We start from the raw sequence: 12,045 nt of genomic DNA on the forward strand, positions 1-12,045 counted from the left end.
CGTGAAGCCCAAATCTGTTGTGACCTTTTGAGCTTTATAATATGAGTCTGGGAGTTTCACACCCAACGGAAACGCCTCATTCAATAACTCAAGCAACATGTCAACAGACTTGTCCGTCCACTGATTAAGCACCTTCAAATGTAGAAGTCGAACAATGAATGACAAAGATGTGAACTTCTGACAATCCGGATACAATTCACTTTGTGCATCTTGAAGAAGTTTGAAATACTTTGCAGTCTTTGCATTTGGACCGAGCTGGGGTTCAGATGCACGGGGATCAGGCCCCTGTGGTTCATCACCCTCAACACTTGTACCGGCATGTGGATTTCCCATAGCCCCTTGTATCATTCCAATCATATCATCTCCAATGTCTAAATTAGCTAATGTTTCATTCTCTCGATTACTATGCAGAGATATGTAAGATTTCCTATGATTAATCCAATGTTTGTATTTTTTAAAAAAACCATTCAAAATCAGATGCTCCCGTACACCATCTCGTACAAAATAGTATCGATTCTCACACTTCCTACACGGACAACTGATCATCGAACCTTCAACCCTATTGGTGTAGGCAAACACAAGGAATTCATCAATCCTATTAATGTATTCACTCGACATCCTATTTGGCAAATCAATCCAACTCTTATCCATCATCTGTACACATCCACAAGAATATCTCACCAAAGTAACTCTAAATATAATACCTACACATAAATATTCACTCGACATCCTATTTGGCAAATTAACGAAATGTCTAAAATTCCTATTTAAGGTTTAAATTAATTAAATTAAAAATTTAAGATTTATTTTATTATAAGGGTTAAAATCCTGTTTTTTTTTTTTTTGTATTTTTTTTATTTTCTCTTAAATATTTTTATGACTTATTTAAACATTTGCAATTTAAATTTGTAATCGAACCATTACATGTGTATGATATCAAACCCCCATTGTTAAAATTTTATTTCGTTAGTAAAGTTTTTTCAGACCTCCACTGACTTTCCGTGGTTAAAAACACCCCCATTAGTTAAAGATAAAACTTCATGACTTTATAATTGAGTTTATATTATTATTAAAACTTTATAATTGAGTTTGTCTCATGGTTATTTGTAATTGAATCTTCCTAAACACCAATATAATTTGAGACGATTTAAACAATTAAAGTATTAGTTTAATTTATTTCGTTCTTAAGTTCGTAAACTCAACACAAGTAACTAAAAAATACCAAAAATAATATATTTTTAATGTTTGACTAGCTGAAACTACTAACTGCATTTACTGAGCCAAAACTACGAAAACTAAAATAGCTAACTTGATAGTTATTAGTTCAATGGAGTTGAAATTTAGTGATTTAATCACTGTTTTAATTAAAAAAATAAAAATAACTATTTTGATAGAGATGCTCTAATATAATATGAATAAGAAAATAGTTGTTTGGCCGGATGATGTGGTTGTCTAAATTATAAGATTAAAATTTTTCACATTATGTTAGGTTGCTACTGTTACTGATTTTGACAAACTATTTCTGATTAGAGCATATGATTTGGAAAAAATAAAAAAATAAAAAACTTGAAGGATTGAATGGTAAAATTGATAATTTATGGATGAAATAGAAAAAAAAAATGATAATAGTTGAAGAGATATAAATGAAAACAACCATAAAAATAATTAAAAAAATTAAAAACACTAATTGATAATAATTGATAAATGTTGATAATAATTAAAAAATAAACAGATTTATATATATATATATATATATATACATATATAGACAGATTTATTAATAACCATGAGACAAATCTGTTATATATAGACAGATTTCAAATTTATATACATATATATAGACAGATTTATTAATTAAAGTATGTTCTTAATTAAAGTATGTTCTTAATAAACAGATTTATATACATATATATAGACAGATTTATATATATATATATATAGACAGATTTATATATATAGATTTCAGATAAACAGATTTATATATATATAGACAGATTTCAGATTTATATATATATATAGATTTATATACATTGCATATATATATATATATATATATATATAGACAGATTTATATATATATACACAGACCGAGAGAGAGAGAGAGAGAGAGAGAGAGAGAGAGAGAGAGCATACGCAGAGGGAGAGAGAGTCGTCGCCAGAGCACCACTCTTGTCGCCGGAGCCGTCGCCGCCGCACCACCGCTGTCTTCCTCGTAGGCCGTTTGGGGAATTTGGGGGTGAAGTTAGGGATTTGGGGAGGAGGATCGAGCGGCAGCCAACAGGAAAAAGAAGGGTTTTTTTTTTTGACTTTTTGTGACGGTATGATGTAGACCGTCGCAAATAGAAGGCAAAACGGCGCCGTTTGAATTAATCCTTTTTTGCGACGGCAAATTTCCGTCGCAAATGATATATGCCGTCTCAAAAAAAAGGTTTTTTGCGACGGTTTTATTTACCGTCGCTAATACTTCCGCATTTCCGACCCCTCCGCTTGGTTTCATTACCGACGGGTCAGTACCGTCGCTAAAGGCTATTATTTGCGACAGGTGCAGTTACCGTCGCAAAAAACTGTTTTTTGCGACGGGGGGCGCGGCGTCGCTAAAACTCCGTGTTTTTTGCTATGTTTTCCTGTAGTGAAATTTTTTCCCAAATCGCTGTGTTAAGTAATTGTCCCTTATTTAAACCATAAAAACTCAACTCCACCTAGCATGAGCCACCCAAACCCTTCTTCAGAGTCCCAACATTGAAATCCTTGCTTTACTGTCTGTGCCTCGCCATGACACCCTTTCTGCATTCTTAGACACATAGAGTATTTTTTGTTTGTGTTTGTAGAGTAATTTTTGAAATAAAAAGTACGAAAACTTGTTTGGTTTGTCTTTTTTCAGAAATGGTTTTAGAAAATTGTTTTGGGGAGAGAGTTTTAAAAAAAGTGATTGATTTAATGTGTATGAAAGAGAGTGATTTTGGAAATTAGGTAACTAAACAAAATTTTGAGATTTTTTTTGAAAAACTTTGTTTGGTTTGATTACTCTTGAAAATTTATTTGTAGAGAATTTTTTCCAAAATCTTTTCTAAAAAACAAACCAAACAAGCCCAGAATATTTTTTCATACCTCCCCTATTCTGTTTGGGCTGAAGCTGCTTGTTTTGGTTACTTTTGTTGGCTAAAGACATCCATAAAAAAATAAGTAAATAAAAACAAAAATTGTAAAAAGTGTGGCCTCATATTTCAAATATGAGATATTGCAAAATGGAGAGAGGGAAAGGGAGGGAGTTGTCATATCTATTGTCATTGTTAGTACATTGTTGGTGAGAATGATGGGTTGGTATCAAAACAACAATCCAAATGAGATAATTGCAAAAAAAAAAAAAAAAAAAAAATTGGAGTAAGCTGCCACTACTCATGGTCTGGGCATATCACATTGCCCCCACCTTCCATAACTAACTCCTACCACATTTTTTTTTGTGAACTTAAACCTTACCTTAACTTTTACCCCAACTTGCTTCCATCTTGTAATCACTCAACTCAACACCTTGTTTTGTAGTACTCTTTCAGGTGAGAGTTCATTTTCTTTCCATGCTCTTTCATCATACCTTCTTGACATGTGCATCATAGGTCAATAATTTGAGTTGTAAATTGTTGTTTAAGCAAGAAAATCAACTTCCATTTTGGGGTATTTCTTACAAAATTTTGTGGTGTTGGAAAATAACAACAAAAATGTTATGTACCCGGAAAAATTGGTCTAATTCATTTTGTATGTGACCCCATTAAGTGGTATGGTTCGGTTGATTAGGGTTAAGAAAAAATTTAGAACTAAATTAAATCCTTCGATTTTGTTGGTTTTTCAATTTAATATAAAAAAGAAATTAATGAGAGACTATGTAAAAGTGATATAAAAAATTGTAGAAACTCATATCAAGAATAAAAAAAGAGGAAGGGTGAAGGTGATTTCTATAAATGCCTCTCTCCCAACCTTTTTCTAATGTTTAAATAATCAAAATGGACCAGTTTCATTTTCCATGTGATCCTACAACAAGAAATTTAAATTTACACTGTAGATTCAAAATTAGAGCAAATTTTCTAAGTACATAGTATTTTTTGAATAATAATCCAAAATTGCAACAAACAAGAGGATAAAAACTTGGGAACTATATTATAAAAATCAAAAGATTTCTGGCTTTTTATAGGGTTTGTTTGTTGGAAGGTTCATGCATAGTGATTATCTTTTTTTGAGGGAATGAATGGATCACAATCACATTGGAAGGTAATTAGCATTATTTCTCCAGAGATTAGACAACTTTATCATTTGGATCTTATTCGAAGACATTACAACAATAATAATGCAAAGAAAAAGGTTGTGGAGTCTACCTCTCTTTTTGGTGCAGATTTGTACTTTTCATTTGTTTGGATGTTTGTGCCTTCAGCTCCAAAACAAAAACATACAATCTTTAAATATTTCACAAATTGTTGTCCAAAAACACTAATCTCCACCATGAAAAAAGTGTTCCAAAATTCACATCTTTTCATATGTAATTTTCACTCAAAACCAAAGGGCATTTTTAGCATATCACAATGTCCATGATAACATTTTAGAAAAACAGTTTTTTTTTTTTTTTTTTGAGTGACTCACTTTTGCTATGAATTAGCATAGAGAGAAGAGAGCAGAGTAGAAACATGTCAAGCAATGCCATCATCACAACAATACTTCTCTTGTTCCTCAACATCTCTTTCTTCCCAACAATCTCTTCTTTGAACCAAGAAGGCCTTTCTCTCCTGTCGTGGCTTTCAACTTTCAGTTCATCTTCATCTTCTTCTTCTTCTTCTTCCACTTTTTTCTCTTCTTGGAATGAAACAAACCAAAACCCATGTCAATGGGACTACATCAAATGCAACAACAATGGTTTTGTTTCAGAAATCACTATTAGCTCCATCAATCTAGGCACTGCTTTTCCTACCCAATTCCTCTCTTTGAATTCCCTCACCACGCTCGTGCTTTCCTACACGAACCTCACCGGTGAAATTCCATCTTCAATTGGAAACTTGTCGTCAGTGACCAAGTTAGACTTAAGTTTTAATGCTCTAACAGGGCGAATACCGCCTGAAATTGGAAAATTGTCCGAGCTTCAACGACTTTCGCTGAGTTCTAATTCGTTGGAGGATGGAATTCCTGCTGAAATTGGAAATTGCTCGATGCTCCAACAGCTTGAGCTGTTCGATAACCGGCTTTCTGGAAGAATTCCTGCAGAAATAGGAATGTTGTCTATGCTCAAAGTATTTCGTGCTGGTGGAAACCCGGGAATTGGCGGGGAAATCCCAATGCAGATATCGCAATGCAAAGGACTAATTTTCTTGGGACTTGCGGAAACTGGGATTTCGGGGCATATTCCGTATACTTTAGGAGAGTTGAAGAATCTAAAGACGCTTTCCATATACACTGCGAATCTCACTGGTGAAATTCCTCTTGAAATTGGTAATTGCTCGGCTTTGGAGAATCTTTTCGCGTATGGAAATTATATTTCTGGACGAATTCCAAGCCAACTAAGCATGTTGAAAAATCTCAAGAGAGTTTTACTATGGCAAAACAAGCTCACCGGTACCATTCCTGGATCTCTTGGAAACTGTTTGAGCTTGATGGTTATCGATTTCTCGCTAAATTCTCTCTCTGGTGAGATTCCTCCGTCTCTCGTGAATTTAGCCACGTTGGAGGAGCTTCTTTTATCCGAAAACAACATTTCCGGGGAAATCCCACCTTTTCTTGGCAATTTTTCCAATTTGAAGCAACTTGAGTTGGACAACAACAGATTTTCCGGGAAAATTCCACCCGCCCTGGGGGAATTAAAGGAGCTTTTGCTTTTTTTCGCTTGGCAAAATCAGCTTCGCGGAAACATTCCACCGGAGCTCGCCAAATGCAGGAAACTCCAAGCAATAGACCTCTCACACAATTTTCTCACCGGGTCAGTTCCAAATTCCCTTTTCACCCTCAAGAACTTAACTAAATTGTTGTTGCTATCGAATCAACTTTCCGGAACAGTTCCAACCAGTATAGGCAATTGCACTCGGTTGACACGCCTACGATTAGGCTCAAACATGTTATCCGGTCAAATTCCACCCCAAATCGGGCTGTTACAAAGCTTGAGTTTTCTCGAATTGTCCGAAAATCGATTCACTGGAGAAATCCCACCCGAGATAGGCCATTGCACTGAGCTAGAAATGGTGGATTTGCATGATAACAATCTCCAAGGTGGGATTCCAAGCTCCTTTGTATCCCTTGTTGAGCTCAATGTTCTAGACCTTTCCAAGAACAGAATATCAGGCATCATTCCCAAGAATTTCGGAGAATTGAAATCTTTGAACAAGCTCGTGTTAAGCAAAAACTACATTACCGGTGTGATTCCTAAATCGCTAGGTCTCTGTAAGGATTTGCAGCTGCTGGATATCAGCAGCAACAGAATCGGCGGCTCGATCCCCGATGAGATTGGCCAGTTGCAAGGACTAGATATTCTGTTGAACATGAGTTGGAATTTCTTGACAGGTCCAATCCCGGAAGGTTTTTCAAAATTTTCGAAACTCGCAAACTTGGATCTTTCTCACAACATGTTAATGGGAAGCCTAACGGTGTTGGCCAATCTTGACAGTCTCGCTTCGCTCAACGTGTCGTACAATAATTTCTCGGGTTTTCTTCCTGACACCAAGATCTTCCAGGACCTCCCTGATGCTGTTTTCGTTGGAAATCCTGAACTCTGCATTAACCGAACTAACTGCAAGATTAGTACTTCTTCAAATCTACACGGCATACAATCCGCTAAAAATCTCATCCTCTTGGTTGTTCTCAGCATAACAGTGACGACAATCATTGTGACTATTGGAGTAATTTCACTCATCAAAACACAAAGCAGTAACAATGACAGCAACAACGAAGAACGCGGTTTGGATTGGGAAATCACCCCCTTCCAGAAGCTAAATTTCTCAGTACACGACATCGTGTCAAACCTCTCGGATAGTAACATTGTCGGAAAGGGCTGCTCAGGAGTGGTTTATCGTGTAGAAACTCCATTGGGACAAGTCATTGCAGTGAAAAAGCTGTGGCCAATGAAGAAAGGCGAGCGTCCAGAACGGGACTTGTTTTCTGCGGAAGTCACAGCGCTCGGATCAATTAGGCATAAGAACATAGTGAGGCTTTTGGGATGTTGCAATAATGGAAAAACAAAATTGTTATTATTCGATTACATTTGTCATGGGAGTTTGACTGCGGCGCTTCACGAGGAGAAGGTGTTTTTGGATTGGGATGCGCGGTTTAAGATCATACTCGGAGCTGCTCATGGTTTGGCTTATCTTCATCATGATTGTATTCCTCCCATTGTTCATCGCGATGTCAAGGCTAACAATATATTGGTCGGATCACAATTTGAAGCTTTTCTTGCGGATTTTGGATTGGCAAAGCTTGTTAGCTCTTCGGATTGTTCCAAAGTTTCCAACACGGTTGCAGGGTCTTATGGGTACATAGCTCCTGGTAAGCATTTTTGGCTTTAAGTTAGCAAAAACTACATAGAATAATTGTTAAATTTGGTAGTAGATTTTTGGATTCAGTATAAGACTAATCATTTTCTAGATATAATCCAATGTTTTTGGAATATTTTTTAGATACAATGCAATGTCTTCTGTTGTCACTGGTAGCGTGAAGAGAGAATCCATTGATTCAAAAATGAATACTGAAGCAATATGAGCTAATACATATCGGATTTTTGTGTTTCTATTACCAATAGACCTCACTATACCGGTTAGAATGGAAAGCACAAGTGTATTGGCCAATTCCTGATATGTTTTGGTTTATAGCCCAACCCATACAGTCGGTTCACAACTAATACGACTGGTTCAATTGTTATAAAACCCTATTTTGCGATTAATGATTTTAAAAAATATATATGTATATATATCTCAGATAAGTACTACTTTTTTTTTAAATGTCTGGTTCAAGTGTTATAAAACCTTATTTTACGACTGATGATTTTAATAAATATATATATCTCTCTCAAATAAAGTCCTAATTTTCAAAATAAAATATCCATTAAGTTCTACTACTGAGAAAGTTGATTCATGTATTAATATGGCAAAACTGAAATCACGAGTGTGACATTTGATTCCCAATATGTGTTGCTTGATACTCTTGATACTGTTACACCCACTGATACTAATATGTTTCTTGATACCAATATTTAAAACCACTGCAGCAATAGCATAGGGAAATAATTCACAGGACAGGACTAACAATAATTGGTTACAAATTGCAGAATATGGATACAGCTTGAGAATAACAGAGAAGAGTGATGTCTACAGCTATGGCATTGTCCTCCTAGAGGTCCTAACTGGGATGGAACCAACCGATCACCGAATTCCCAATGGTGCCCACATTGTCAGCTGGATCAATCAAGAACTTCGCGAAAAACACACAGAATTCACAACAATTCTTGATCCAACACTGCTTCAACGGTCTGGCACACAAGCCCAAGAGATGCTGCAAGTGCTCGGTGTCGCTCTGCTCTGCGTGAATCCTTGCCCAAAGGAGCGACCCACCATGAAAGATGTCACAGCCATGCTCAAAGAGATCAAGCATGAGAATGGGGAGTGTGAAAAGCCAAAACCAGCTGTTCACTGTTCAAGTTTTTCCAGATCATCTGAACCCTTGATCAGATCACCTTCCCATTTGGCATAGTTAGTTCAAATTGTTGTTGTGTTTGAATTAATTGATTTTTTTGCAAGTAACAAAATAATTTGTGTAGATTGGTGTTGTAATTTAGTATACATATATATATTTTGATTGTAAATTAGTATTTGGTGACTTTAAATTGTACTCTTTATGACTTCTTAATGAAGCCAATGCATAGTGTTTTGTTTATTTCAGAACTGGAATAAAAATTGAGGTTTGCAAAGTTCAGTTGGATAGATAATGATAATGCAATATTTCATCCCCAAGAAGCTTAAAATCTAGTGGTATACACAAAAAAACAAAATAATCAAAAGAAGATTTGTTGATAATAGCTTAAATTCTAAAATGAAAATTATTGAGTAGTTTTGGACCGACATGTTCTCTTACTCAGTTGAGTAAGGTGAGTCATGGCGGCTCTACTCAATTAGTAACTATCATTCTTGTTGAATATTATGTCAACATACAGAGTTGGTATTCCAAAACTACTAAATATTTATTCATTTTAAACATGCATAATTTTTAGATACTCAGTGTCTAAAACCCCTTTTCACCTATACCCAATACACTCTTAACCATACAATATGGTAAGAATTTTGAAATATGAAAATCTTGAGGCACGACCACAAATAGGAGTGCGTTGGATACGAAAGGATAGAGAAAAGAATTAGAAGCACTACAATATTTTTGTTTGGAATTTAGATTTAGATAGAAATTTGTGGTGGGAATAGAAATGAGAGAGAAATGTAAATAAAATATAAATTTTTTTTATTAATCTTTTTTGAACATTTTTCTCACATTTTCATTTTTCTCCACAAATCAATGGTGAAATTCAAAATTCAGAATACATGGCGGTGTTTGGGAAGTTTGTTTTTTGATTTTTTTTCACTAAAAGATAAATTGGTTACAAAACTAAAAAAAACAAATCCAAGCAAAATATCACATCAAACCCCATAATCATTTCGCTTTTTTTCTCACAAACATCACATTCAACCACAAAAAAACCCAACTATCTTCCTAGATACAAAAAAAATTTTCTCCAATAATATTCTACAATTAAAAAAACATACAAAAAAACTCATTTCTCAAACACCTACGTAGACTTGAGTCCATTAGTAACAGTATGGAGCTCCAAACAAGGGCCCAAGCAAACAGACAAGCAGATAAAATCCAAATCCTTTTGGGTTGTATTGTATGTGGGGAAGCTAAGCTATAGGCTGACAATAAAATCATAGGGGGGGGAAAAAAAAAAAAAGGTTATATGGTGTTGACAAAATCATCTTGGTTGTCATGAACAACATGTAACATACAATTATTGGAAAAGCAAAAGGACCACTATTCCCCTATACATAGCTTTCAGTAAAGCGAAAAAGAGATGTCAATGCTTGATTTTATTGACAGATACATTGCTTTTAGTCATGTGATATGAGACCATGTTAGACCCACAGATAGTTTAGACTACCCACCCAATCAGACTTTGATGGCCAAAAATGCAAGCAAACTATTTACTGAGACATACATTTTGATGGAACTTCCCACATGCAAGCAATATGCGTTTATCATGTACACTACACATTCATTGAGGTCCTACCCCACCTTCTTATTTCACCTTTTTCTTTTTTTTTGACAAGTACCTCTAAAGGCTTTTTAGCTTAAACTTATAAGATAAATTGAGCCAAATTTGAAGAGGATTAATTTCACTTTTATCCTTCATCTTTTAAATTTTTGCATTTTTTTTCTATTTTATTCTTAAAATATTAATTTTATCTTTTTAACCTCTAACGTTTCTATGCTAATGTGATTCAATTGGAGACGGTTATTCAAATCAATAACTGTTAAAGCCTAATTTGATAATCAAAAAAGTCATTTCAAAATTTAAACAATTTAAACTATTCTCTCTCTCTCTCTAACCGAGAGCTTCTCTCTCTACTCTTTCTTTTAGCTTTTCTCAGTGCTGTCCTACTTGGTTAGGGGGAGGGAGCTTCGGCCTTTGGCCACTTCTCTCCTCTCCCTCTCTCCCCCTTTTCCCTCCAGTTTTTGCCAAATAAGTTTGGGAGCCGTTCTTTCCAATCTCTCCCTTCATGTGAGGTGCTTTCTTCCCCCCATGGTGGAAGTGTGTTGGGTTCTCCTCCTCTATTCTGCCGGCGTGGATCTACTCCAGTTTTCTGGTTTTCTTTTTTGTTTTGTTTGTGTTTTGGTTTGGTTTGAGCATGGATTCCATCAGTGCTTGATGTAGCTTTTACCCATTCTGTGGTTATAACTTATGATTTATATTCAGCATGCTCTATAGCCAGTTATTTGGCTTCTGCTTTGCAGTACGAGCACAAGCACAAGCATAAGTTGTGTGGCTGGATAATTTCATAGATTTACTCCTGTGTATTTTTTGTTTTCATCTTTTCTTTGCTTGGTGTAAGTTTATCTCTTGGATGGATTCCTTTTTGTATGTGCCGTTTGACTACATTAATGGAAATTTCTTTTGATAAAAAAAAAAAAAGCACTCACATTTTTTTAAATGAGGGGTGGAAGAAGAAAAAATGGATACTTGGTTGCTAGGAGTAAATTATCTAATATATCAAAATGTAAAATTATTTTTTTCCCCATTATGTTAGGTTCTCAGCATTACTGATTTGGATGAATTGTCTTCAATTGAACCATACCAATTAAATTCAAAAACTTTGAGAACTAAATAGATGAAATTGATAATTTATGGTGAAATAGAAGAAGAAGAAAAAGACAATAATGTAAGGGATAAAATTGAAATTAGTCCACTTTAAACAAATGATAAAATGATTTGTGAACTTATTAAAATAAAAAATCAAATAATTTAACTTCGACCCGAGACTGTATAGTTAAACCATTGCTGTTGTAGTACCTCATAACATTCATTTAGGTCAAGATTAAACCCCCTTCATTTTCAGATTTCTTTTGGCAAATCATTTTTATTTGAAAAGTACCCCTAAGCTTATCTAGTTAAGCCATTGCTTTTGTGGCAATCTGGGAATCATGATGTACATTACAACATTAATCATTTAGGCACAAACCCTTGATAAGTACTTTTAAGCTTATCCAGTTAAACAATTGGTTTCATAGCTCTTGTCGTTATTCGATTATTATAAACAATTATATTAATGACAAATTAAGCCATTAAATATATGAATGGTTTACATTGTTTTTGGCATGTAGGGGCCAGCTACCGATTAACACTTTTTACATTATTTCTCAGCTTTGATAATAGGATTCTTGAGGGTGAATAAGATGTGATTTTGAATTCCATAATTCCACAATTTGAATGAAGTTGAAACATGAATGTAATTCCCCATTTCTCAATCCAGTCGAAAATAATGTGTT

General features: G+C 34.8%; 1 protein-coding gene across 1 annotated transcript; it reads left to right on the top strand.

The window, feature by feature from the left end:
- Nucleotides 1-4,362: 4,362 nt before the first annotated feature.
- LOC114270198 (uncharacterized) lies at nt 4,363-8,923 on the top strand. The gene is made up of 2 exons (XM_028211648.2): nt 4,363-7,506; nt 8,285-8,923. Exons 1-2 carry the CDS (start codon nt 4,671-4,673, stop codon nt 8,704-8,706), a joined length of 3,258 nt encoding a protein of 1,085 aa, XP_028067449.2. The 5' UTR covers nt 4,363-4,670; the 3' UTR covers nt 8,707-8,923.
- Nucleotides 8,924-12,045: the final 3,122 nt, after the last annotated feature.

The sequence above is a fragment of the Camellia sinensis genome, chromosome 6 (genome assembly GCF_055761805.1).
Source record: "Camellia sinensis isolate YWXY chromosome 6, ASM5576180v1, whole genome shotgun sequence".
In the NCBI taxonomy this organism is placed as follows: Eukaryota; Viridiplantae; Streptophyta; class Magnoliopsida; order Ericales; family Theaceae; genus Camellia; species Camellia sinensis.

Excerpts from the sequence above, each read along its gene's own strand:
- LOC114270198 (XM_028211648.2), top strand. The coding sequence starts at position 4,671 with ATGTCAAGCAATGCCATCATCACAACAATACTTCTCTTGTTCCTCAAC. Across the intron at positions 7,507-8,284 it reads TTATGGGTACATAGCTCCTG|AATATGGATACAGCTTGAGA; the intron begins GTAAGCATTTTT and ends TACAAATTGCAG.